Here is a 23,560-nt window from a genome sequence, read left to right as displayed (position 1 = left end):
GCCGGGGGCTGCGGCTGCGCTGCCCCGTCGGCCTCCGCCTGCCCACCGGCCCCACGCGTTCCCCCGCCGCAGGGCCGCGCAGGGGGGCTCGGGCGTCCCGCCGCGGGAGAGGCGCCCCCGGCCCGGGAGGGCCCCCGCACGGCCGGGGGTGGCCGCGTCCTCCGCCCCTCGGGGGGGGGCTCCGGGCTCCCGGGGCGGTGCCGCCGCGCTCCGCCCAGGCCGGGCCCCGCGGCCCGTGACGCGGCGGGCGGGGCGGGGGCGGGGCGGCGGCGGCGGCCTGGGCAGCGGCGGGGCAGCGGCGCGGCGGGGCGCGGGGGGCTGTCGGGCCGGCAGGATGCTGGAGATCCAGCTGGACGATGGCGGCGTGGGGGGGTACCCGGGCGACGATTACTGCTCGGGGTCGGTGATGTCGGAGCGGGTCTCGGGCCTCGCCAACAGCATCTACCGCGAGTTCGAGCGGCTGATCCACTGCTACGACGAGGAGGTGGTGAAGGAGCTGATGCCGCTGGTGGTGACGGTGCTGGAGAACCTGGACTCGGTTCTCACCGACAACCAGGAGCACGAGGTGGAGCTGGAGCTGCTGCGGGAGGACAACGAGCAGCTCCTCACGCAGTACGAGCGGGAGAAGGCGCTGCGCAAGCAGGCCGAGGAGGTGAGCGACGCCGCCCCGCGACCATCTTGGCCGCCCGCCGGGCGGGGGCACCGCGCCGCGGCCCCGCTGCGGCTGACGGGCGGGCAGGGCCCGCGCCGGGGGGGGGGGGGGGGCGGCGGGCGAGGCTGCGGGGGCGGCTCGGGCCTGCGGCGGGGCGGCCTCCCGCAGGCCTCGGCGCCGTCCGCTCCATCGGCCGCCGGCGGCGGGCCCGTTCCTTCCCGGGGCGGGGCGGCGGGGGGAGCCCCGGGGTCGGCGGTACCTTCTAGAACCGGGAGCGCGGGCAGCAAGCGCGATGGGTCCCCTCCGGCGGGGGGCGCGGGGCTGCCGCCGCCCCCTCCCTTGGCTGCTGCAGGCCGCGGGGGGGCCCGGCCCGGCCAGGCCCGGTCGTTCCCGCAGCGCCGCGGAGCCGGGCCGGTTGTTCCCGCGGCTGCCGCTGCGGCTGGTGCGCGCCGGCTGAAGCAGGGGGGAGGAGGCTGGACAGACCCAGCAGCGGCCCGGGGGGGCTGAGGGAGCCGCTTCGGGACGCCGGCAGCGCGCAGAGGCCTCGGCCTTCGTGCCGGCTTGTGGTTTCAGAAGCACTTTTAAAAATCGATGGTTTCGGTGCAGCCATGCAGCGCTTTCAGTGTCAGCGGTAAGCTCTTCAGCTGGAGCCAGTCGTTACCTTTAGAGTGTAGCCTCTGACTTGGGAAACTTGTTCGTGCCACAACGGCACCTTGAATCTGAGTAAAATAGTTTCCCGTTGACGCCTGCAGCCCCCGCGCCTGGGCTGGCTCCCCTGGGCCCTGGGGCGCGGCCGTGGGGGGAATGAGCCCCTCCGTGGGGAAGGGTCACAGTCCCGGGGTTACAACGACGCAGAAACGGAGAGCGCAGGTGACTTGCGCCCTGTCGTCTTCCTGCGCCTGCCCCTGCTGAAATCAAGAGCATCTTTCCAGCCGTACCGTCGGGTTGGCTGTTCAGCCTCTTGAAGTGTCAGTCTGTGAACTGGGATGAAGCAGTGGGGGGGGGGGAGAAAGTTCATCACCATCCTCGTTCCGCTACCAAATGTAATAAAAACCGTGGGGTTTTCCATCTTTTAGACTAAGAAGGTCTTGCTAGGAGTCACGTTCTGATTTGATAAGGGGTACTTTGTGAAATAGCTTTTGAACTGGGGAACAATGTAAAGTGGCGTGTAGTATTTTCACAGACATGTTTGTGTGGCTTAATCGCGTGCAAGGAGGACGCTAACTTGAGGAGGACACTTACGGTCCATTACTAATACTGAAAGCAAGAGCCAGTCTATTAAAGTTTTAGTCCTGCATTTTAATTATGTATTAATGGACTAATAATCTTTTTAAATTATTTTGAATGCATGTAGAGGTTGAAAAATGGATCTGAATACATGAGACTACTAATTAAATGTTACGTAGAGACAGTATTTTGCAGCTTCTGAGAAACAAGTGGTTTTTTTTTAAGTGGACTGTTTATGTGGGAAAAAAATGGGCTACAAATGAGGAATGGAACAGTCCATTTGGAATGATCTTGCATCTTTGGACTTGGGTGGATTTCTGTTCCTGACTTAACAGGATACAGGATGTGTTTTCTGGAAGCACACGTAATGACAGCAGTTACATTCCCCGCAAGGAAGCTCAGGAAGCATAGCAGAATGCTGTTTGTTGAGATTTAAAAATCACTGATGATAATACTCTGTCATACTTTCACACAGCTCAGGGTAAGTGGGGAGAAAAAGTGTTTGCGAGGAGTCTTGTTACCAAAAAGGAATATATACCATACTTTTTATGAGAACAAATGAGCGTTCTGCCCCTCCATAATCCCTGTTACAAGGTCCTATATGGCTGTTACTTCCCTCTGCATATAACAAAAAGTACCTATTTGTCTGCGCCTGTTTCCCATATACCACTTGCTGTGCAGTTAATTACCTGTTATGGGGGTGAAAATCTGTGTATTACCGAGAATTCTGCTGTCCGCCAGATAACTGTAAACAATCAAAAAATGTAAAAATGTTTTTCCCCCCCTCAGAATATGGATTGCTGTTCTGTAGCAGTGCCTGTGGTAACCAGGGAAGGTGTGTCCCACTTCTTGAGCAGCGTTCAGCTTCCTGTGCTGTCCTCAAGTCCTGGGGTGAGACCTTCACTTTTAAGTGGGAGGATCCTCCTCTGGGAATGGGATTTGTCCCCTGTCTTGATTCTTCTCTGCGTGTCAGTGCTAATTGCAACGATTAAAGTGACACTGAGAGGTTGGGAGTTGGAGATGAAAAACTGATCTGTTCTCCGCTTGCAATATTGTGTCAAAAGACCCTAAGTTATAATTATTTTATCTTAGTTTATTAATTTCAAAGTAACTGAAACCACAAGTGGGCATTGTTCTCTGGCATTGTATTGTCTTGTCACCACTGCTGCAGAACCCTCAAATCTTGATGTTTCATCCTAATGCAGAAATTGTGCCCAAACAGACTCTATAGGTATGCCTTGTTAAATTAGGGCTGTTTCTAACAACTTCCATTGCATTTTCGCTAAATGCTGTAAAGGAAAGTTTTCCCTCGCAGTATTCTTCTCTCTCTTTCTCTAAGATGATGCTATATATTATCTTCTGAAACAGTCTTTGCCAAAAGCAAATTATTGCTGTATTTTCTAAATACTGTATTTTTCTAAACACTTGGGCTGCAGAGTGACTCTGTATTTTCCACTTGTCCTGGAACAGGACAGCAGAAGCACCTAGGCAAGTGGATTGAAAATAGAAATTCCTTGAAACGAGGCAATGCTGTCAGTCTCTGTGATTACAAGGCTTAGTACACAACATCTCAGTTCTCTGTGACCTCCAAGCTACTGAAGATGTGGGATTGTGCCAGATTTTCAGTGGGTTTGTTTTCTTCCGTCTGTTCCGTATAATGGATCAACATAGGGTAATTATGGCTTGTGTGGTACGGTGTTTCATGGAATCACAGCATTGTTTAGTTTGGTGGTGGCCTCTGGAGATCATCTAGCCTGACACCCTCTGCTGAAGCAGGGTCAGCTGGAGCCGGTCACCCAGGACCATATCCAAGCAGTATTTGAATTTCTTCAAGGATGGAGGATCCACCACCTCTCTGGGCAGCCTGTGCCAGTGCTTAGTCACCCTCACAGTGAAAAAGGGTTTTTTGGTGCTCAGAGTTCCTGATGCTCCAGTGTTCCAGTTTTTGCCCATTGCCTCTTTGTCCTGTCACTGGAAAGAGCCTGGAACTGTCCTCTCTGCACCTTCCCTTCAAGTATTTATATACATTGATGAGGTCCACTGAGCCTTCTCTTCTCCAGGTGCTCCAGCCCCTTCATCATCCTTGTGGCCCTTCAGTAGACTTTCTCCAGCAGTACCCTCTCTCTCTTGTGCTGGAGAGCCCAGCACTGGGCACAGCACTCCAGGTGTGCCCTCACCAGTGCTGAATAAAGCAGAGGAATCACCTCCTCAACCTGCCAGCAGTAGCCGAGGACACCATTCAACTTCTTTGCCGCAAGGGCACATTGTTGGCTCATGTTCAACTTGGTGCCCACCAGGACCCCCAGTTCTCTGCCAAGCTGCTGTCCAGCTGGGTGGCCCCAGCATATACTGGTGCCTGGGCCTGTAGTTCCCCATGTGTAGGACCCAGAAAGGCTGTGAACTGTAAAAGCCCTTTGCTGGCATTGCCACTGTGAGACTCGTGTTCAAGGGATACTTAGGTGTCATCCTCTCTCACTTCAAAAAAAAAAAAAAAAAAAAAGCAAGATCTCTGCCTTCTGATGGCATGTTGCTGTGGCCATCGCTTCCTCATTATGGCTTGCAATTTGCGTTATTATTTTACGTGATAAGCATGTTCCCTTACCAGTATTTTATTTTTATGTTTAAAGATTCCCTTGGTCAGTGTTTTGGGAAGAGATGGTCCTTTGCGAGAGGCATGGACTGTAGATACCACAGATTTCTCTGTGGTTTGGGGTCCTTGGAGAGCTCTCCACCTGGGTGGCAATTTTGCAAGTTCACTAGCTCCTGTCTGCATCTCAAACAACAGAAAGGCTTTCGAAAATTCTGCCCCAGCTCTGCTCCAGATTTTGTTAAGGGATACTTTAAATATCATCTCTGCCTTGTACACTAATTCCCGTTAAGAAGATGGTGAGGAAGGGTGATAGAAGTGGTGCTCTGTGCTCCAGCCTCTAGTGTTCTCCACTGCGTGTGCTTTTCCCCTTTCTGCCTTGTATTTTCTTTCTGTGTGAAATGAATCGCAGCCTGGGAAGGCACTTTCTGTTTCCCCAGCCTGAAACCTGACCTCACAAATAGCTGATTTATGGGAATTTCTGCAGCTTGATGGTGACCTCATAGCATCAGAGGAAAGCGTTTGGGAATAGCAGATACCAGAAAAAGGCTTTGCTTATCACATGGATCCTTTCCACTTATATGCAGTTGGAAGTGATGGGCAGGCATGTAATGCAGACTTGCTGCACAGCTGTCTGTGTACAAGATCTGTCTCTATATTCTTCAGATGCCTCTTGGTCCATTCCCACAGCTTGCAGGCACTGTCAGATTTCACCAACAGAAAGACCAGCAGGATCTGTGTCATTTTTAGAGGGTTCTTCCACTTTGTCTTGAGTTCTCTTTTGCAGTTGTCTTGATCTACAAAAGCTGTTGGTCCCAGAGAAACTAGTCTTCATTTTAGTGAAAATCGTATTTTTAATGATTTTTTTTCTACTGAGCATATGAATGTTAGATTTCATATTTATGATACTCTCCTCCTTGCTTGTTGTAAGTATCCAAAATATATCCATTTAGTTGTTCAGAAGTAAAAGGCAACAGAAGTGTGTCTGTAAAGTGATCCTATGTTGTCTGGGTGAGACAAACCTTAAATCATGGAAATATTAATCATCTTTTCTCATTTTTCTCTAGTGTCTTTTGTCAGTGACACCAATTGAACATGATTTGGAATTCATCACAATATTGCAGATTATGATTAAAACCCAGCAACTGCAGATAGTAAAATTAACTCCAGATATTTAAAAAGGAAGCAACAACAAAAATGTTTCTGGAGACCCCTGTATTTCAAATTAATATCTAAATAGGCAGTGCTACTTACAACGATTCTAGTTTTCTCCTTGCCCTCTTAAATGGTAAAATAAACTTATTAGCCGTCCTTGCCAATAGTGACAACCTTGTCACTGCTTTGGCCTACAATCGGCATGTCCACCGTGTGAAGGATGGTAATCTTTGGATTCTGAGCCTTTCCTTACAAAAAATTGTGGTGATAAAACTAAATAGGATTGTAAGCCAAAGATATCACATCGCGTTGCATGTCTCCTGATGCAGGGCTAGAATCGATGTTAATGCAAATAACAGTGACAGATAATTCTTTCCTTCCCCCAAAGGTGAACTAGGGGAATTTGCTGGGAAATAATTAAACAGTGCCTTTGCTCTGCTCAGATGCAATGGTCAAGAGTTGCTTCTGCAAGCAGAAGGAGGGTTTGCTGCTGGACTGGTTCCTGCTCTGCCCTTACACCTGCCAGTGTGACACCAGGGAAGAGACAGTCTGCAGAGGTTTAAGAGCAGCAGCCAGTCTCTTCCCTCTCCACAGTAGGATTTTAGTGTAATGGCAGTCTGCCCTTTTTTTATTTGCTTCCTTCTTTGTGCATTGCTCCATCAGGAGTAAGGCGAGTCAGCACGTGGTAGGGTATAGACTAGGGGCAACAGCGTGGATGAAACAGGCTGGCAGCAGCGTGGCATCCTGAAAGATGCAGAACGTACCAGTCTGTTCCCAGGACCTCATCTCCCATGGCATCTGTCTTCGTGATGGGCTAGTCAGTGCTGGTTTTGAGGTGCAGGACAGAGATAGATCCTGCTGGTGAGAAGCCAAGCTGGTCTGATGGAGGGGTACCAAATGCAGGCTGAGGCCAGCACCTGCCTCCCTACAGCCTCCTTATAGGTTGTAGAGAGTGGGAAGGTCCCCCCTCAGCCTCCTTGTCTCCGGGCTAAACACCCCCAGTTCCCTCAGCCGCTCCTCATCAGACCTGTGCCTCAGCCCCCTCCCCAGCTCCGTTTCCATCTCTGGACACGCTCCAGCCCCTCCGCGTCCCCAAGAGGGGCCCAAAGCTGAATGCAGCATTCAAGGTGCGGCGCACCAGTGCCGAGTACAGGGCGCCGGTCCCCGCGCCGGTCCTGCTGGCCACACTGGGAGAGAAGCCAGGATGCTGTTGGCCTTTTTGGCCATCTGGGCACACTGCTGGCTCACATTCAGCTGGCCGTCGCCAGCCCCCCAGGTCCCTTCCTGCAGGGCAGCTTTCCAGCCACCCTTCCCCAAGCCTGCAGCTCTGTGTGGGGCTGTTGTGCCCCACGTGCAGGACCCAGCGCTGAGCCTCGTGGAACCTCGTATCATTGGCCTCAGCCCATCGGCCCAGCCTGCCCAGGTCCCTCTGCAGAGCTCCTGCCCTCCAGCAGATGCACGATTCCCCCAGCTGGGTGTCATCTGCAAACGTACTGCGGGTGCACTCGCTCCCCTCGTCCAGATAGTCAATAAAGATATTGAGCAGGGCTGGCCCTGATGCTGAGCCCTGGGAAGCACCAGATAGAACAAATGTTCTGTCAGGTAAGACATTGTAACAGGTGTGGACACTTCTGCTATTTTAGAAAAGTAGTGTTAGAGTGGTGAAAGTTCTGTACCGCTTTGAAACACCTCAGGATTGCTTCCTATGAAGGTCTGAGCAGCTACTAATACATGTATTTTTTTCATTTAGATCATGACGATGTGGTGCCATAGGTATGAGACATACCTGCTAGAAATATCCTTCCCTTTAGGGTGAAAGAGAGGTTCATAAAATACAGATGAAAAATTTGTTGAAATACAGGATGGCTGTGGCAGCTGGCCTCTTCACTTACGCCTGACACTTAACAGAATTTAACAAAAATTCCTTTTGCACAAGGAATTTGTCTTCTCCAGTGTCACAGCTACATGAAGAGTGTGTGGCTTGGTAGCTTTGCGCACACAAAAGTTTGTTTTTAAGGTGTGTTTGTGCACTAGATTGGAGTTGGTATCAGTTTTATCCGTAGTACACCAGAGTGACTGAAAATAAGCTCCAGTAACTGATCTTAATTATTTAAATAGATGTTTCCCACTCTAAATGATGTATTTTATTTTGTTTATTGCTTTGTGCTTTTCTGTAGTCTTTTAAAGGCAAATTCTTTCTCACTGGTTTGATGCCATTTGGCTCTGTGTATATATAAAATAAGGAGATACAGTATTTACACACATCTACTTAAGAAGTTGTACTAGTCGTACTTCTTACTGCATTTTTATTTTACTTGAAAATGGTGAAAGACCTGTTAGAGGACTAATACTTTCTCTTTCAGTGTTTGAACATAATAGTGTTGAACAGATACTACCATACATTCACATTCAATCTCTTGAGCATTTATGTTTAAAAGCACGTTCAATTTAAACTAAAATGTTATTTTTATCGTTAGATTTGTGTATACCTCACACTAGGTGCCTTCTACCCTGAGAAATCTCCTCTATTTACTAGTGTAAGGAGAAGTCTGCTTTGAAGGGGCGTCCTCGTGCGGCGCCTTGGCAGGGTCCTGTGGTGCCCCCAGTTCTGCATGGGGGAGACAGAGCTTGTGGTGGCCCAGCCGTGGGTGCCTGCTGGGGCTGCGCAGGGTCTCTGCTTCCCTCTTTTTCCCCTCTCTGGAGGTCCCAGTCCAGCAGAACACGTGCCACACGTTCAGCTTTGGGGGCACCACAGGCTCCCATCAGTTGTGCTGATCACGACCGTGGTGCTGAGGTTGGCTGTCTGGTGATGGCTGTCAGCTTCATTCCTTCCTTGGTGGCTGTGGCTTCAGCGTGGGCTGTACCCCTGTTCTAGGGCCCTGCCGAGGGCGCGCAGGCAGCGGGCCGTGCTCTTCCCACCAGCCTGCTACCTGTTCTGCCAGAGTCTCGATGGCTGCTCTGCTGCTCACTTCAATGTGGTCTTTGGCGAATCTTCTGCTTGCTTTGTTGCAATTTTTCATATCTGTAAAAAAAAATATTTAAGCACCTCTCAGGATAATTATGTGTTTTAACACAGTTTTTCATCGCAACTACCTTTTGTAGCAGCATTAAATGCAATTTCATCATCTTTGTAACTCCAGTTATTTGAAACACTGCCTACATTTTACCAGCCCCACCTTGGTCTCATCTCCCTGCTTTCTTTCCTTTTTGTTCCTTCATCTGGGTGACTTTTGTAGTGTGTAGCCTGAGCTGGATTGAAATTGCCACATAATTTGCACCATAATTCCAGATACAGAAGTACATACAACATACAATTACATTTTAGTCCTCACAAAAGAAGAAAAGTTTACATTACTAGCTTGCATAATTTTGAGGTTTTTTCCTTTCTGAAATGTCTGTTCCATTAATACTTTTTTCATTATCCATTGTTATCCATGCTCTGTTTCTGTTCGACATTTAAAAACAGTGCATCAGTGTCTTTTTTCCCCCTTAATGGAGGCTCGTGCGAAGCTATCCAGGAAACAGAAAAATGTGAGTTCAGTAATGCAATGCCATCCACAAAAAAACTTAATAAAAACAGGGAGGTAAGAGTTTGGATAGCGATTGTTTGGTGCTCTCTACTTGCTGCACTTGTGCTATGATGATCTCTATGATTTGAGAGAAAATTAACATCTACACTCTTGAAATAAGGAAAGTTATCTTAAACTAGTATTTACCATGTAATTTCACTGAGAATGGCTCTGTCCAAATGGCCAGCTTTCACAGTACAGCCCGTTGTGGAAGCAGCATGTGAAGCAGCAGGTCTGTGCATGTCACGATGTGATGGGTGTTCGGCATCCACTCAATCTGTTGCTTTAATACTGAATGGTCTATTACTATATGTTCATACACACATACATACAAGGTAATATTAGTATTAAATATGCATGTAGCTATAGTATGTATAGTCATAATGCTGGAAACTGTGTTAGTGTAAGTTGTGTTACTCCAGACTTGGTCCCTACGGACTTCTTAACGCATGGTAATTTTTGCACCAAATCTGCAACTATTTTGCCTCCAGCATTCTTAGAAAGACGCCCACTCGTAATTAAAAACTTAGGACAATAACACTGGAAGGGACTTTCTGAGTCAGCATGTCCAGTCCCATGGTATTGCAGGCAATTGAGTTATATAATCCGTTTCATAAATATGTCAAGCTTTGTCTTAAAACCATTAGTGAAACCTCCTGCCTCTACTCTTACCTTCTTCTAAATTGCAGTGGAGTTGGTTTTTTTTTTATTCATGGCCTGGATTTACTGGTTTGTTCTTGTGCCAGCACTGTCCTTTACTATTAGCAAGTTTTTGCTCTATCAAATATTGATGTCTGCTGTATTAAGGGAGGCTGGTCCTGTCCTCTCTTGGTCTCCATTTGCAAGGTGTTGGAGCCAAGTTTTCTGTTCTCTCGCCGAAGCAGGGGGTTGAGCTGGCCTGTGCCACATGTCCTGCTACCATGGAGGTGCCCTCATGTCACCTGGCCTTGTTTTACAGATTCCCTCGTCCCCCTTGAGTGACAGTTAGCCACATCTGGTGCCTGGGTTGGTCCTCCCTGAGAGGTGGGAGGAATGGCAGGTGGTTCTCCAGGTAGCTCTTACCAGTGCTTTGTGCGGTGGTAGGAATGCTCTCCTGGTAGTGTCCCAGTTGCCTTTTTCAAAGTTCTTGTAATAAGATTTATCTGAGGGCTGTTGCCTTTGTTGGCATGGCGCAGTGCAGTCTGTGTGACATGGAGTGGCAGGAGGTGGCAGCATGTCCATCCCCTCTCTGCCCTCTTCACACTGCAGTTGCAGCTGGCCCAGAGCACGTCACCGTGGGGCCCGATTAACTCATCGTTCTGTCATCAGCTCCTTCCTCTCGACCCTCCTCGTTGCAGCAGAAATGGCTGTCCCTACGTGCGTGCTCTTGCACTTGTGTGGGGTTCAGCCCCAGTATTGCTCTGCTCTTCGGCATCGTACAGTTCTTCCCCTGTGATGCTCTGGTTCTCTGTAGTGCTGATGGCACCTTCTGGCCTTGTGTCATCTGCAAGACTTGACAGCCACACCACCTTTATTGTTGGCCATGCTTGCCGATGGACGTACAGGATGAGGCTGTTCCAAGGCAGTTCGGAGAAGAGCTCCACTAGCTGCCCTTCCCTTCCTTGCACGCCCCTTTCCTCCACTGCATCTTCTGTCCCCAGTAAGCATGTTGTTAATCCCGCTGGGATATGGTGCGGCCAGAGGGGTGAACTCCCTTACGAGAAAAGTGATGTTCCTTTGAAGAAAGGCTCGGATCCCTTGGAATAGGAATATAGGAGATGGTAATCTTTGCATAAATCAATAAAAAAAAAGAAGTTTTTTCACAGAAGGCGCTCAAAGACTGATCTATGACTATAGAGTATTTAGCAAATGAAAGATGTCTTTTTGACTTCTTGAAGTTAGCAACAGGAACAGAAATCTTTATCTCCAAGCTCTGCTAACGTAAAAGAAATCTTATTTCACTAGAAGATTGTATGCTTTTATGGAGATGGAATTGTTCCTTCAGGGGTGCGTTTGTCTTTGAAGAGGACAGCAAAGATTCAGACACAGGGCACAGCTGAGAGAATCCTTTCATCATGAAACTGTGTACTGTGTGTCACTATGGACTAATAAATTCTAAAAACTAAGTTAAAAATACATTTAAAATGGCATTATAATGTGTCAGAATGGGAAGGAGGAGGAACGGGTTGTTCTTTTTTATGATGTTTTGGCCATTCTACTAGTAAATGGCCTTGTCCACTGTCAGCTTTATCTGAGGTCAGAGACCTCAGCCAAGGAAGGCTGGCACTTATTTTTCCATATTAAAGGCATATTTATGTATAAGCGTCTTCATGTGAATCAGTGTTATGTGTCTTAGGTATTCAGTATAGAATTATTAATATAATCATGCATTCCTAGTATAAACCACCTCTTTGTCCCAAGGCTGATGCGTAACCTGTGTTGTCCTGTGAATACGGTTTGAAGTTCAGGCCAAGCTCTGCAATGAAATAAGTGTTTTTGTATCACAGCTATCAAACTGTGATTGCGTAATTGCCAAATACAGCAGAAATGGGGAGACCACTCAGAGCAGAACAAGTCAAGTTGGAGAACACAGTCATGGTTTGCTGACTTTTGTGGTAAGTGCAGGGTAAGATTTTGATCAGTCATGAAATTTTAGAGGGTAAATAAATTATCTGTGAGTTTTAAAAGTTGTGAGATAGGGGTTTTAAATTGTCAGTTGCTTCATTTCACAGTTGCAGCTGAACTTCTTTTCAGCTTGTGGGCTGTCTGCTGTTTGTTGGCGTACTTGTGGGAATGCTACAGTTCGGTCTTTTGAATGATGTCTTACAAAGCTAATACTGCAAACAAGAAGAATCTATCTCAGGTAACTAAGATCCTTCTGAGATGGGGAAGATGTGGGCTGTTATTTACACTTACTGATGCATATTTTCTCGTGGCACTGTTGCTGTTTTGGGTCTCTTTTATATGGATGACAGATGCATTGTAGTTTTACGGCATGTCAATACTGCTGGGGAGCACCCAGGCTGCAGGGGCATCTGGGGTTTGCTCCTGAGGTGCTGTGGCTGGGATTGACCTAGGTCACCTGGATAAGGGTTTTCTGAAGGCAAGGGTTTTCCGGGAGGAATTCTGAGAATTGCTCAGAGCACCCTCAAACCCATGGGTCTGTCACCTCGGGGCACTGGAGAGCAAGGTGAATGATTATCAGGTGAAATTCAAGGAGTCTCTTTTTTACCTGCTAGTGAAACTGCTTTCAGGGAGCCAAAACGTTGCTAAAATTCATGTGATATTTGATACAACATGTTGGAAACTCAGGTGTGCTTTTGGTGCTGTGTGTGGGCTGATGGCTGTAGTTTTCTATTTATTTGAGGATACATTGCAGCTGTTGAGACCAGCGAAGGAGGGCGGCCTGAAGTATTTGCAAAACCTTTGTTTTCATAAGGGAAACGCTAAGTATGTCTGTTCTGCCTCTCTTACGGGTAGGAACTAGGAATGTTTTCATGCAATGGAGTCAAGTCACTGTTGATGTGAGGTAGACAAGACTCCATTTCTTGGTCTGCTTCAGCTTTGCTTAAATAAATTGCTTGACTTTACATAAAATGCCTAAAGGGATAAAAATCTGAACGTCTGTTCATAGTTTGAGATTTTTAACTCTCTGTTGATGTTTGCACAGCTCTCTAATGCTCTTCTAAAATGTAGCCGCAGCAGTGTAGGCTGGCTCATGAAGTGAGAAGCAGAATTCTCTTGTTACTGACTGTTTGAGATGGAAGTTGTTTCCTGAGGGAGCATTTTGCTGCTGACCACCGTAATTTTGAGAAGTGGCTTAACTTAAGGATCCCTTTCCTGACTGTCAAAGCGAAAAGATGTAGCACCCTGTTCCTGAAGCTCTGGCGTTGTTGGTATCTGACTGTTGGAAGCGTGACGGGCTGATTGCGGTGCGGGATACCTTGTGGCAGGCTTTGGCTCCGTCAGGAAGGGATCTCTCTTCCTGAAGCTGCCGTTGAGTGAAGTGGGTCCCGTTCAAGAGCAGAACCACGTCTTCACCTTGAGTAGCGTGTGGGACGCAGCAGCAGCGGGCCCGGCCGTGGGACTGGAGATTTGGGTTTGGATGGGTCAGATCTGAGCAGCCAGGACTTTAGCCTCTTCCTTCGTCGTGGCTGTCTAAGGCAACACGCTCTCACACAGCTCCCCAGGCTGCCGTCCTGGCCCCACCAGACGCTGCCCAGGGGCCATGAGGTGGGCTTCCAGCCGGCCCTGCGCCCTGGCCTGCAGGCGCCTGCGGTGGCGGTGGCCTCCAGGGGAGCCACCTGCGGCAGGACCCCAGCCCTGCTTGCCCAGCACGCCTCTCTTTCTCAGCGGGGGTCTCTGCCAGGTGTGTGCTTCTTGCTTCTTGGCACAGTGCTGCTCTTGCCGCTGCAGCGCTGCCAGGGCCGAGGGGCTGGGGGTGAGGCTGAGCCCGAGCCTGCGGCACTCCCCACACCATGTGTACCCCGGCACATGCCGCCATTGGCGGCCATGGAATGAGATCTCTGCATATATGTGCATCTCGCCACTCTGCTTGATTTATCACTGATGTGATGTGATGTTTTCTGATTATATGGTACTATTTTTAGTCATTTTTTTTCCTTTGCAAAAGGCAGTAAAGCAGGATGCCAAGCAAGCTGCATTGTACCGCTCTATTTTTATAGTAGTCATTCTTTCACCTTAAGACGATGTTGTGCTAGATATTTCCACTGTAAAGACTAGTGTGCGAGCCGTTGTTGTTTGGCATAATCCTGGGTTATATTACAGTTACCCTGCTTGAAATCCGGGGATAGAGGCCAGCAGAAAAGAATCCATGTGACTGAGTTTTATATATAACAGTTTCATACTCCAGTTTTCTTAGATCACTGAGGTGATTAACCGTTTAGCTGTGACTGCTTGTATTCAGAAATAATTCTTTGAAAGCAGATGTAGAGGCTCTGGAAGGAATAGTAAAAATGATAAAAAAATAGTAAAAATAATAATACTGTGGTCAGCCTTGCTATTGAGAACTGCTGGAAGTATGGGCTGTTTCTTCTTCCAGTGCACCCAGCTACTTTGTCATGGTGGGATCAAAACCCACCAAAATACTTAACCACCAGTGGAATTACTTAGTCCTTTTTATTTCTGTTTTCTAAATACCTTTACTGCATCTCCATGAAGATGGAGCTGAGAGCTGTGAAGTCACCGAGGTGTGGGTCTGAACTGACCTCGGTGCCACGAGGCCATCGGACAAGATCAGTTGCAGCACCAGGCTCTGCAAATGAGAAACCCCTTGGAATAAAGGGCAGCTCGTAGCAGCAGGTTAAGCCTGTGGTCCTTTGCCAGCACTGGTGTTTGGTTTTGTTTTTTTTTTATTTCTTTGCTTCTTGGCAGCACCAAAATAAAAGAATGCAGTCAGCAAATCTGCATTTCAGTTTTTAAACTTAGTACCCTGGTCATTTTAAATTCGTGGCAGAGTATTTTTGTAAATAGCATTATCTCAGTTATTTTAAGATGTCTTTAAAAAGACTGTAAGGCTATGCTGTTTGGTTTTGTGGTGGGTTTTTTTTTGGCCCGCTCTTACCCTGTTAAATATGTAAGTTTATAATGAAGCAAGAGTAATGTCTGCAGTATCTGCTTTGAGTTAAGTCACTGGAATTTTTGCTGTTTCTGAGGCCAGAAGTATGGATTTGATTCACGTGAAGATTCTTCTCCTTTATGAAGGCTTTGCTGGTTTTCGTTAGCACCCACAGAGATGTGGAGCTTTGTCTTAGTGTATTGAACATTTGCGCAGCGTTTAGATAGAATTGACTGTGCACAAACATAGATGGAAAACACGAGAAATGACAGACCAGGGGGATACTTCTGTTATAACTGGGTTTGGTGATTTTTTGTAAATGTTACAGACATTAAATGCTCAGATAGTAAGGTGATTTTCAAGTTAGCGTCCCCTCTTCCTAGTTATTTTTGGGAGGTTTAAAACTAACTCTTCAAGTTACTGAGATCATTCCCAGGGCTTCAGTAGGGCCAGGATTGTACAAATGCACCTGAAGTGTCTGTTCTATGCAAACTCCAGGCACTGCCTAGTTGTGCTTGTGGTTGTGCTCATGTTCCTGAGCAAGGTCATTTCGACCTCTGTGGCTTTTAGTGGCTAGTCAGTCTCGTCTCTGGATGCTGTTGCTGGCTTACTAGAAAAAAAATAAAGCCTGCCTGAAGGTCCTGATGAGAGCTGACTTGTACCACAAAGGCTGAGTGGCAGCGACTGTGTGCTAAGCTGTCCCCTCAGTCAGGAGCGTGCTTTCCTTGGGGACAACCCTGGCAGTGGAGCCTTCCCTCCCCATCCCACTGGTGTGGCCATTTGCTTCTCTCTGGATCTGGGACCTTTCCTGCTCTCAGCCCTTCTGATGCACAAGGAGAACCTCAGGTGAGAGGCTTCTGATGCAGGAGCAGTTAAAAGGTGCTTCAAAGGCTGGGAAAGTAAAGAGCCCTTGGGTCCCTGCGTGCAAATTTCCTCGTTCAAACTGTTCAGCAGACAGAACAGGACATACTGCTATATGTTTATCTGAAATGCTGTTCTTCCCTGGGAATACTTAGGGTAATACTAATTTTTAATATTGTTGTCTCCATGTGTTTTTCTTCTCCAGATAGTTAATTGACTTCTAGTTTTTGGTTTCGTTGATTACTTTTAGGCTGCAAAATAGACAGGGCTGAATAAGAAAACAGAGCCACACTTGTAGAAGATTTAATCTTTCAATCGGTTTCCTCTGAATTAAACCAAAACAAATCCAGGAATCCTATTAAAGATGACCTACATAGTGGGAATAAAATTGAGCTTGTGCCTTCTTTTGCTTCCTAATATACTGCCAGGAAATATGTGAATGTTTTCCTTAAAGTTCATTCATTTTTATTGCTGCTAAAAACCTCATTCCTGCCTGGCCTGGGTGGCATGCTCTTTCTTGGATGGAGAATTGGGAGCAAGAGGGCATCTTGAGCCAGGAAGGTAGTGAAAGCTGAGCCAATGCAATGTGATGGGGATTTAGCCCTTGGCTGTAATTAAAAGCGTTTGTCAACAGAGCTTTAGCACAGAGTGGTTCCAGCAAAACCCTGCAAGGAGATGGAGATTATACCAGGTAAATAACTCTTTTGTTAGTGTGGCTTCAATCAGTCCTCCAAATGGAGCAAGTTAAAACTGCTGCTTCTCTAGGTCTGTGGCTCTGTGTAACTGTGTCAGTTAGGATTTTTTTTTCCTTTTTACTCATTCTGGAATTTTATTGTTATTCTAGAAAATGTTTCAAGAATAAATCCGAAAATTTACAGAGTGGATTGCTTTATAAATTTCTCAAAATCCATAGAACAGCTTGCTGGATATTTGTGACTAGGGGATTTCAATGCTTAATTGACGTCTCAGAGGAAAATGCTAACTTAAAAATCTAAAACCCTGTACAGTCTTAGAGTTTAATTAAGAAGTAAATGTTTAGCTTCTCAGATAACTCCTTTATAGTGGAAGAAAGTTATTGGCATTTCTGGTATTTCGAGAAAATACTGCTGGAAAACAACCATAAGGCAGGGAAAATAACCCATTTTTGCAGTGATTTTGGGGCAGGAAGGAAAAGATAGTTAGAGGCCCAGTTAAAGATTGAAGGCACTGCAGAACACAGAGTGCAGGACAATGAGATGTGGCTAAAATGTGTTTGTTTCTATAAATACAGGTATGTAGGAATGAAAACTGACTCATTGTTAAGATGGATTTACCGAACGGTTTTAAAAATCTGCAAGAATAATAAATGCTGTAGCCTTTCAGTTGTCTACAGAGAGAAGATCCAGTTCACGAACATAATGTTGGCTCCAGTGTCATTGCTAATGACTGCAGTAAAAGTAACAGGAGAAGTGCATAGGACTTATTCTGAGAATGCAGTCAAATACTGTGCATATTGTTTTATGTGCAGAGTTTTACAAAATAATCTTACTGTGCATTTAAATGCATTTGTTTCCTAGGGAATCTTATCAAAAAATTACTTTCACCAGATTCTTTCTCTTTCAGAGTGCAATGAGGCTTTACTTTGTTAAATTAAAATTGCCATGTCCTCTTGAGTAGCATTATTTGTGGAGAGCAACACTTTCCCCTGTGCAGAGTACAGAGCGTGAGAGAAGGTTTTTCTTCCCCGGTATCCATACTTTTAGAAAGAGGAGATTTCAGCCAGCTGATGTGCGTGTGCTGGTGGATCTATAAACATCTGAAAGGCAGATTAAAGCTGTCCCGGCTTTAGTTCCAGCTCACTCTCTTCCTCTGCAGTTCTGAATCCAGGGCTGCTCCTGGCCTTGGCTGTGCTCTTGCTGCTCAGCTGATGAGTTGGTGTTCTAATTACCAGACTGGTTGGTGCAGATGACTCTGTAGCTTTATCTTCCTTGGATGCAGCTGGTAGGAGTAATATAACAAGACTTGAATTTTTGGGTTCATAAGGCCAGGATAGGACTTGTTCTGCAGCTAGTGAGATAGCTTTAGTATCCTCCGCCAGTGTAAGTGTGGTGGTACTGGGCTTTAGACTTGGTTTGCTGTGGAGAAGATGTATGTGGTTAATGGAGCAAATGTTTTCTGAGCCTTACGGATTTTTCCACAAATGTATGTCAGGGGTGTTACTAGAACCGCCTCAGTTTCTGAGTCCAGAAGTATGGGTTATGGATCGTTATTGCATATGGATATGTATTAGTGTTTTGTGCAGAAGAACTCTTGTGACCTCATGTAGTACAAGAACCAGGCTTAAGTTTAAGTATACACAGAGATTTGAAGGTGCTCGTCACTTTCCAGGGGCCTTTAATTATTTTTTATATTTATAATGTTTAGCTTAAATATTTCATGAGAGTAACTGCGACTACAGTGGAGCTAAATTGAATGTTTCACGTGGTTTACTTTTCTTTGCTGTGCATGCTAATATCCAATGCAGAGAATGACAAAAGCTCCCAGGTCAAAAGTGACATTTTACAGAAATAATAACCTGATATTAGGTATTCTTCTATTGTATTGAAATGAGTATATCTTATCTATAAAAATCTTTCCTTCAGCCCAACGTTCTATGCATGAGCTATGTGCACAGCTGCCACTTTGTTGTCACTAATCAGAGTTAGCAGCAATGATGCCTTCCCTCCCTTCTTTGCTAAGAGCAGCTAGCCAAGCTTTTTCTTGCTAGGTATAAATTTGTTAAAATTCTGCAGTGAGAATCTGCTCCTCTGCCTGTTTCGCTCCTCCTCTTGGCTCCGGTGTACCACAGAGCCCTTCTGGAGTTTGCTGCTGGGGCAGGTCACTATCTCTGGGTGCAGAGGTTGCTCTCAGCTGCCTGCAGGTGTGGCTAGGTTTTCCAAAAGACTTGCATGGTCCTGCAAAACTTACCCACCACTTGAATTGTAGGTGAAGCTTTCTAAAACTGCTGAAACAGAAGAATCTGTCTGAAGAGTTCTGACATATGTATTTGTAAATGTTTGACCACAGAAATAGAATTTGTCTTCTCTGCCATCAAATTAACAGGAATCAAAATTTAGCTTGGCATGAGGAAGAGCAATGTTGCTGAAGATAATAGAGTTGCACTGGTTTACATAACTTGTGTTGGACCATAGCTTATATATTACTTGTCTATTAAAGATACCTAATACCTTCTCATATAAAATAATCTCTTCAGTTTGATTAAATGCTATTGTACTAATTACAGTACTTAAAAATTCTTACTTCTTATGTTCTGATTTATATTATCTCAATTTTTCTTTTTTTGTGAGGAGAGGAGAAGTCATATAGGGCAAACACATTTTACGTTTCTTACTCATCTGTGCCTCCTTCTCTGCTACTTCTTCCCTATTCAGAAGTTTATAGAGTTTGAAGATGCACTGGAGCAGGAGAAGAAAGAACTACAAATCCAAGTGGAACACCTTGAATTTCAGACTCGACAGCTGGAGCTGAAGACCAAAAACTATGCAGATCAAAGTAAGCAAAGTTGTATACCAGACATGATTGTACACTTTTGACTTCCACGCACACAGACTGCTACTTGGAAAATATGGTTCATACTTTTTGTTTTAGTGTCATTTAGGCAAAGCCTGAAATGTCTGGTTGTCCCCTACTTAGCTATAAAATTCTGAGCCTTCTAAAGGATGGGATGCGTCCACCTAATTTAGTAGAGGCTTCATTGCTTCTGTTGTGTGGGGCATGCTCAGTCCATCCAGAGGCAAGATTTGGGCCGCTATTGAAGCTTCAGAACCTGGTTTCCAGTTTCTCCTTGTCCCTGGATAGAACATCCCTTTTTTTTCTCATACACTGTCACATTTGATTGTTTGTTTGTTTATTTTTACAAACACTTTCTAAATGGTGCAGCCATGGTTTCTTGGCTGGAGTTCCCCTCAGCCAGTTCACTGATGTTTTGTCCAGTACTCCTGCTCCTCAAATAGTCAGAAGCACCTATTCCAGATGGTAATTAAAATTGTTGTCAAACTGGGACACTTAAGTGGCACCAGGCTACTGCTGAGGAAGTCTGCTTCTATGCTCTTTACTGCACTATTTGGTCTGCTGATTTTGGCAGCATGCAGGCACCCATGAATACAGTTTGTAATGAAGACCAGATCCTGCAATTTGCGTTATTCTGTTTCCGTTTGTTTTGTTCCAAAGATATAAATTGATTTCTAACAAAATAGGCTTTGAGACTTCTAGTTTCTTTTGAGAGCCTGATGTGTGTTAGCTGATGGTTGCAATCTTCTCTTCATAGTTTCGCGGCTGGAGGAACGTGAATCGGAAATGAAGAAAGAGTATAATGCTCTACATCAACGTCACACAGAGGTAGGATGTCATCTTATTATTTCTAAATAACTAAACAAACTTTTAGCCTATACGTAAAGTCATATCAAAGAATTCAGCTTTACAGTGGTAGTGATGACTAGAGCTTCTGAACTTTGGGAACATCAAAATTATCTGAATGGAGGAGGTAAAGAGGATGGAGCTAGGCTCTTCTCAGTGGTGCCCAGTGACAAGACCGGAGGCAACTGCCATGAAATGGAACAAAGAAGCCTTCCTCTGAACATGAGTAAAAATGTCTTTACTATGTGGATGATGAGCACTGGCACAGGTTGCTGAGAGATGTGGTGGAGTCTCCATCCTTGGGAGATAATCAGAAGCCACCTGGACGTGGTCCTGGACAACATACTCTAGGTGTCCCTGTTTGAGCAGGGACGTTGGACCCAATGGACCCCAGCGGGTTCTTTCCATCGTCAACTGTTCTGTGATTCTGTGAGCAGTGCCCAACTACCTCATCTCCCCCTGGCAGCAAGCGCTCAGGAGACGTCTTACACTATTATTGGATATGCTTTTTCATGGCTTTTCTGTTACAAGATTAAGCTTAAATCATTTCCGACACTATTTGCTGTCAGATTTTCTGTCAGATTAGTCTATTCACTTATATCATCAGCTTAGAAGGCCAGAGCAAAGGCAAGGAGATGTGCAAAACAGGAAAGGGAATTGGAAATGGGTGCTGGAGAGGATCAAGCAAAAGCAGAAAGCTGGTCTTCTCCTCTGTTTGGCTCATGGATTTTCTCTCCTCACAGATGATTCAAACCTATGTGGAACACATTGAGCGATCCAAGATGCAGCAAGTTGGGGGAAATAATCAAACTGAGAGCAGTCTACCTGGGAGAAGGTAGGGCCATAACCTCTCCATGTAACATATGCCATCTGGGAATTTACAAATTGAGGGCATCTATTTGAGAGAGAGAGAGAAACCAGAAGCAGAATCTTTTCCCTGTGGGCATGGATTGTAGTTGAAGGTTTTTTGTAATGGGCTGTGGGTGAGTGTGGGTGCATTTTCTAAGGTTTGACGATGAGCAGCTTTACGTGTTCTGTTACAAAGCTTAGGCTTTGTCACGCTGCTGTTGATGTAGGGCTTCTGGAAAAAACATGTTTGTATTCTGAAGTAGCATGTAAAAGGTTTATCTATAAAATGGATGGAGATGTCAAATAAAGTGTGTGTGTGTGTGTCTCTGTATGCATGATAGCCAGCAAAACTGTAGCAATTAAATGTGTTTGCCATTATAGGATTTGTTCCCCCCCCAGCCCCGTTCCTTCAAGGGAAGCTTTCCATAAGTCAGTCACCCAATAGACCTACTTACACCCAAGAAATTGATTTTCTTCCCTGCCTGCCCCTGGAACCAAATGCTTTCTCTCTGATGGTGCTGTGTACCAGTAACATTGCCCACGGGGTGGGAGGTAGAAGTGCTGTTCCATAATTACTGGTTAGAGTCTCCAAGTAACAGATCACATAACACATAATCTACTCAGATTAAGCATAATCTATTCAGTCACTCAGGCATAAAAAAGATGTTTTCTGTGGCAATTTTTATGCATGACAGATCACTACTTGTGTTAATCATCACATGCTAATGAGATGATTAACACTGTAGTGACACTGTCTAACCCAGAAAGTTTTAAACTAAAACAGTGTTTTCCAGGGGAACAATATTGATAAAGTAAAATGCTGGAATGCTGGAGGAGATTAAATCTTTTTGTTGTCCTTGCCTGTCTTTTTTTAACTTCTAAATTTCTTCTGGCCTTGAGGAATGTTAAAAGGTTTTGCACACATGGTGACCATGAGCCATAGGAGCTGTTGGTCTGAAAAATAGACAGAGACAGTACCAGCTGCACAGGAGTACTTGCAAAAGAGTGCCTGCTAGGTGTGTCCTCCCTTGTCTCTTAAAAAATACGTCTGACTGATCTCGGTTAATATCTATGAACTTCAGCTGGTTAACATCACTGAACTTCACTCAAAACCTGAATCTTCGGGAAGCATTAGGCTAAGAAAAGGAGTGAGGATGGCATGTCAGACTATATACAGGAAGGGCAGCATGGGCAAAGACATAGAGATGAAAATACTGGGAAAACAGATAAATGGAAAGCCATGAAGGTTTGTGAAGTATCATTCGGTAGGGATGATGAAATGCAAAAGAGCACTGAGAAAAATTTTAAGATGAAGAAAGAGCAAAATAACTTGAAATAAAGAATAAAGAAATATGTTAAGCATAAAGGAGAAATAAGTGAGGATATTTTAGTAACTTGTACTTATGTCTGTAACACTTAAATACCAGAATGTCAGTTGGGTTTGTGGTAATGTAATAGAAAGGAAATTTGAGGTCTTGGCATAGGACATGTAAATACCCTTTGTCTGCTATGGCTCCCTGTTGGATTGGATTGCTCTGGAAAGGACAGAATTCCAGTTGCCAAAGTTTTGACAGTGTATTGTAAGAGAGAAAAAGGGAGAGAAAAAAAGACCTAACCCCACTTTGGCAATGAAAGAGGCTTGAAGGATGGAAAGGGAGTAGTAAAAAACATGAATTTTCAGAAACCTTGGTAACTAGCCTGGGACTTCCGCCAGTTCCCCGCAGCTGTAGGGTCATACAATATCTCTGAGCTGGAAGGGGCCTGCAAGGATCATTGGGTCTGACTCTCAAACCCACACAGCGCAACCCAAAGGTTAAACCATATGTCTAAGAGCATTGTCCAAACACTTCTTGAACATTGACAGGCTTGGAGGTGTGACCACTTCCCTGGGAAGCCTGTTCCAGTGCTTGACCACCCTCTCTGTGAAGAATTTTTTCCAATATTGTCTATTTGCTATTTCATTACCTCCCATAATAATTAAAGATATTTCTGTAGCCTTGGCTACAAGAATAACTTGCAACTGGAAGATACTGGTATCTCAAAGACAGATCCCTTATTTATTCTGAATCAGTTGGTACATACTCTCATTTGTAAGGCTACTAGAGCCTTACGTAAGGGAAGACATAGTTACATGTGAACCAAGGGGGATTGTTTACTGTTCCTCTTCTGACAGTCAGATAGTATTTTCAGTAAAGAATGTCTTGCAGTATTTCTTCTAGAGAGATTTAACAAAAGGCTATTGTAGTTGTTGAGTGGGCTGTACAGTGAGTTATCGCTGTGCAGTTTTCTGCAAAACAGTAAATTAGTATCACAATAGGGAATCATTTAGGAGAATAAAAATAATTACAGAATACAGCGTTTGGGGTCTGGCTAAAATTAGATTGTCTGAAATATAAAAATCTGTTGGGGGAAAAATTATCAAAAGGTAGATGGCAGCTTTCCTAGATGACAGAGAGAGGCATGAGGGGTGTAGATAGCAAGACAGACATGGTGTAGAAAGAACCAGTAGTTTGTAGGTGTTCTGTTCGTAAAATCTCCCTTGTCAGACTCTTCTTCCTCTTGTCCTCATGGTCTGGATGTCCACAGTGAGCTCCCAGAACGTGGGACCCTAGTGTTACAGCTGAAGTGGGATAAGCGTATTAGGCTTGTTTCCCTTCCCACTTACCCTTCTGTAAATAACAATATATCTATGGAGGTACTTACACAGT

The 23,560-nt window shown here is 45.5% G+C and overlaps 1 protein-coding gene across 30 annotated transcripts in view; it reads left to right on the top strand.

Moving 5' to 3' along the window:
• Positions 1-278: 278 nt before the first annotated feature.
• The window catches only part of MAPK8IP3 (mitogen-activated protein kinase 8 interacting protein 3), a 70,764-nt gene continuing 47,482 nt past the window's right edge, over positions 279-23,560 (top strand). For 24 of the 30 annotated variants that reach the window (XM_037384834.1, XM_037384842.1, XM_037384817.1 and 21 more), the window contains exons 1-4: positions 279-652; positions 19,019-19,139; positions 19,915-19,985; positions 20,747-20,838. In XM_037384834.1, the coding sequence (XP_037240731.1) occupies positions 335-652; positions 19,019-19,139; positions 19,915-19,985; positions 20,747-20,838 (602 nt within the window). In that variant the 5' untranslated portion in view covers positions 279-334. The remainder of the gene's footprint in view (positions 653-19,018; positions 19,140-19,914; positions 19,986-20,746; positions 20,839-23,560) is intronic. The other 6 variants (XM_037384839.1, XM_037384838.1, XM_037384835.1 and 3 more) reach the window with 1 other exon arrangement.

This window comes from Falco rusticolus, chromosome 4, assembly GCF_015220075.1.
Source record: "Falco rusticolus isolate bFalRus1 chromosome 4, bFalRus1.pri, whole genome shotgun sequence".
NCBI classification, from domain to species: domain Eukaryota; kingdom Metazoa; phylum Chordata; class Aves; order Falconiformes; family Falconidae; genus Falco; species Falco rusticolus.
The sequence above is the reverse complement of the archived record's forward strand: the minus strand, read 5'-3'. Positions and strand labels throughout refer to the sequence as shown.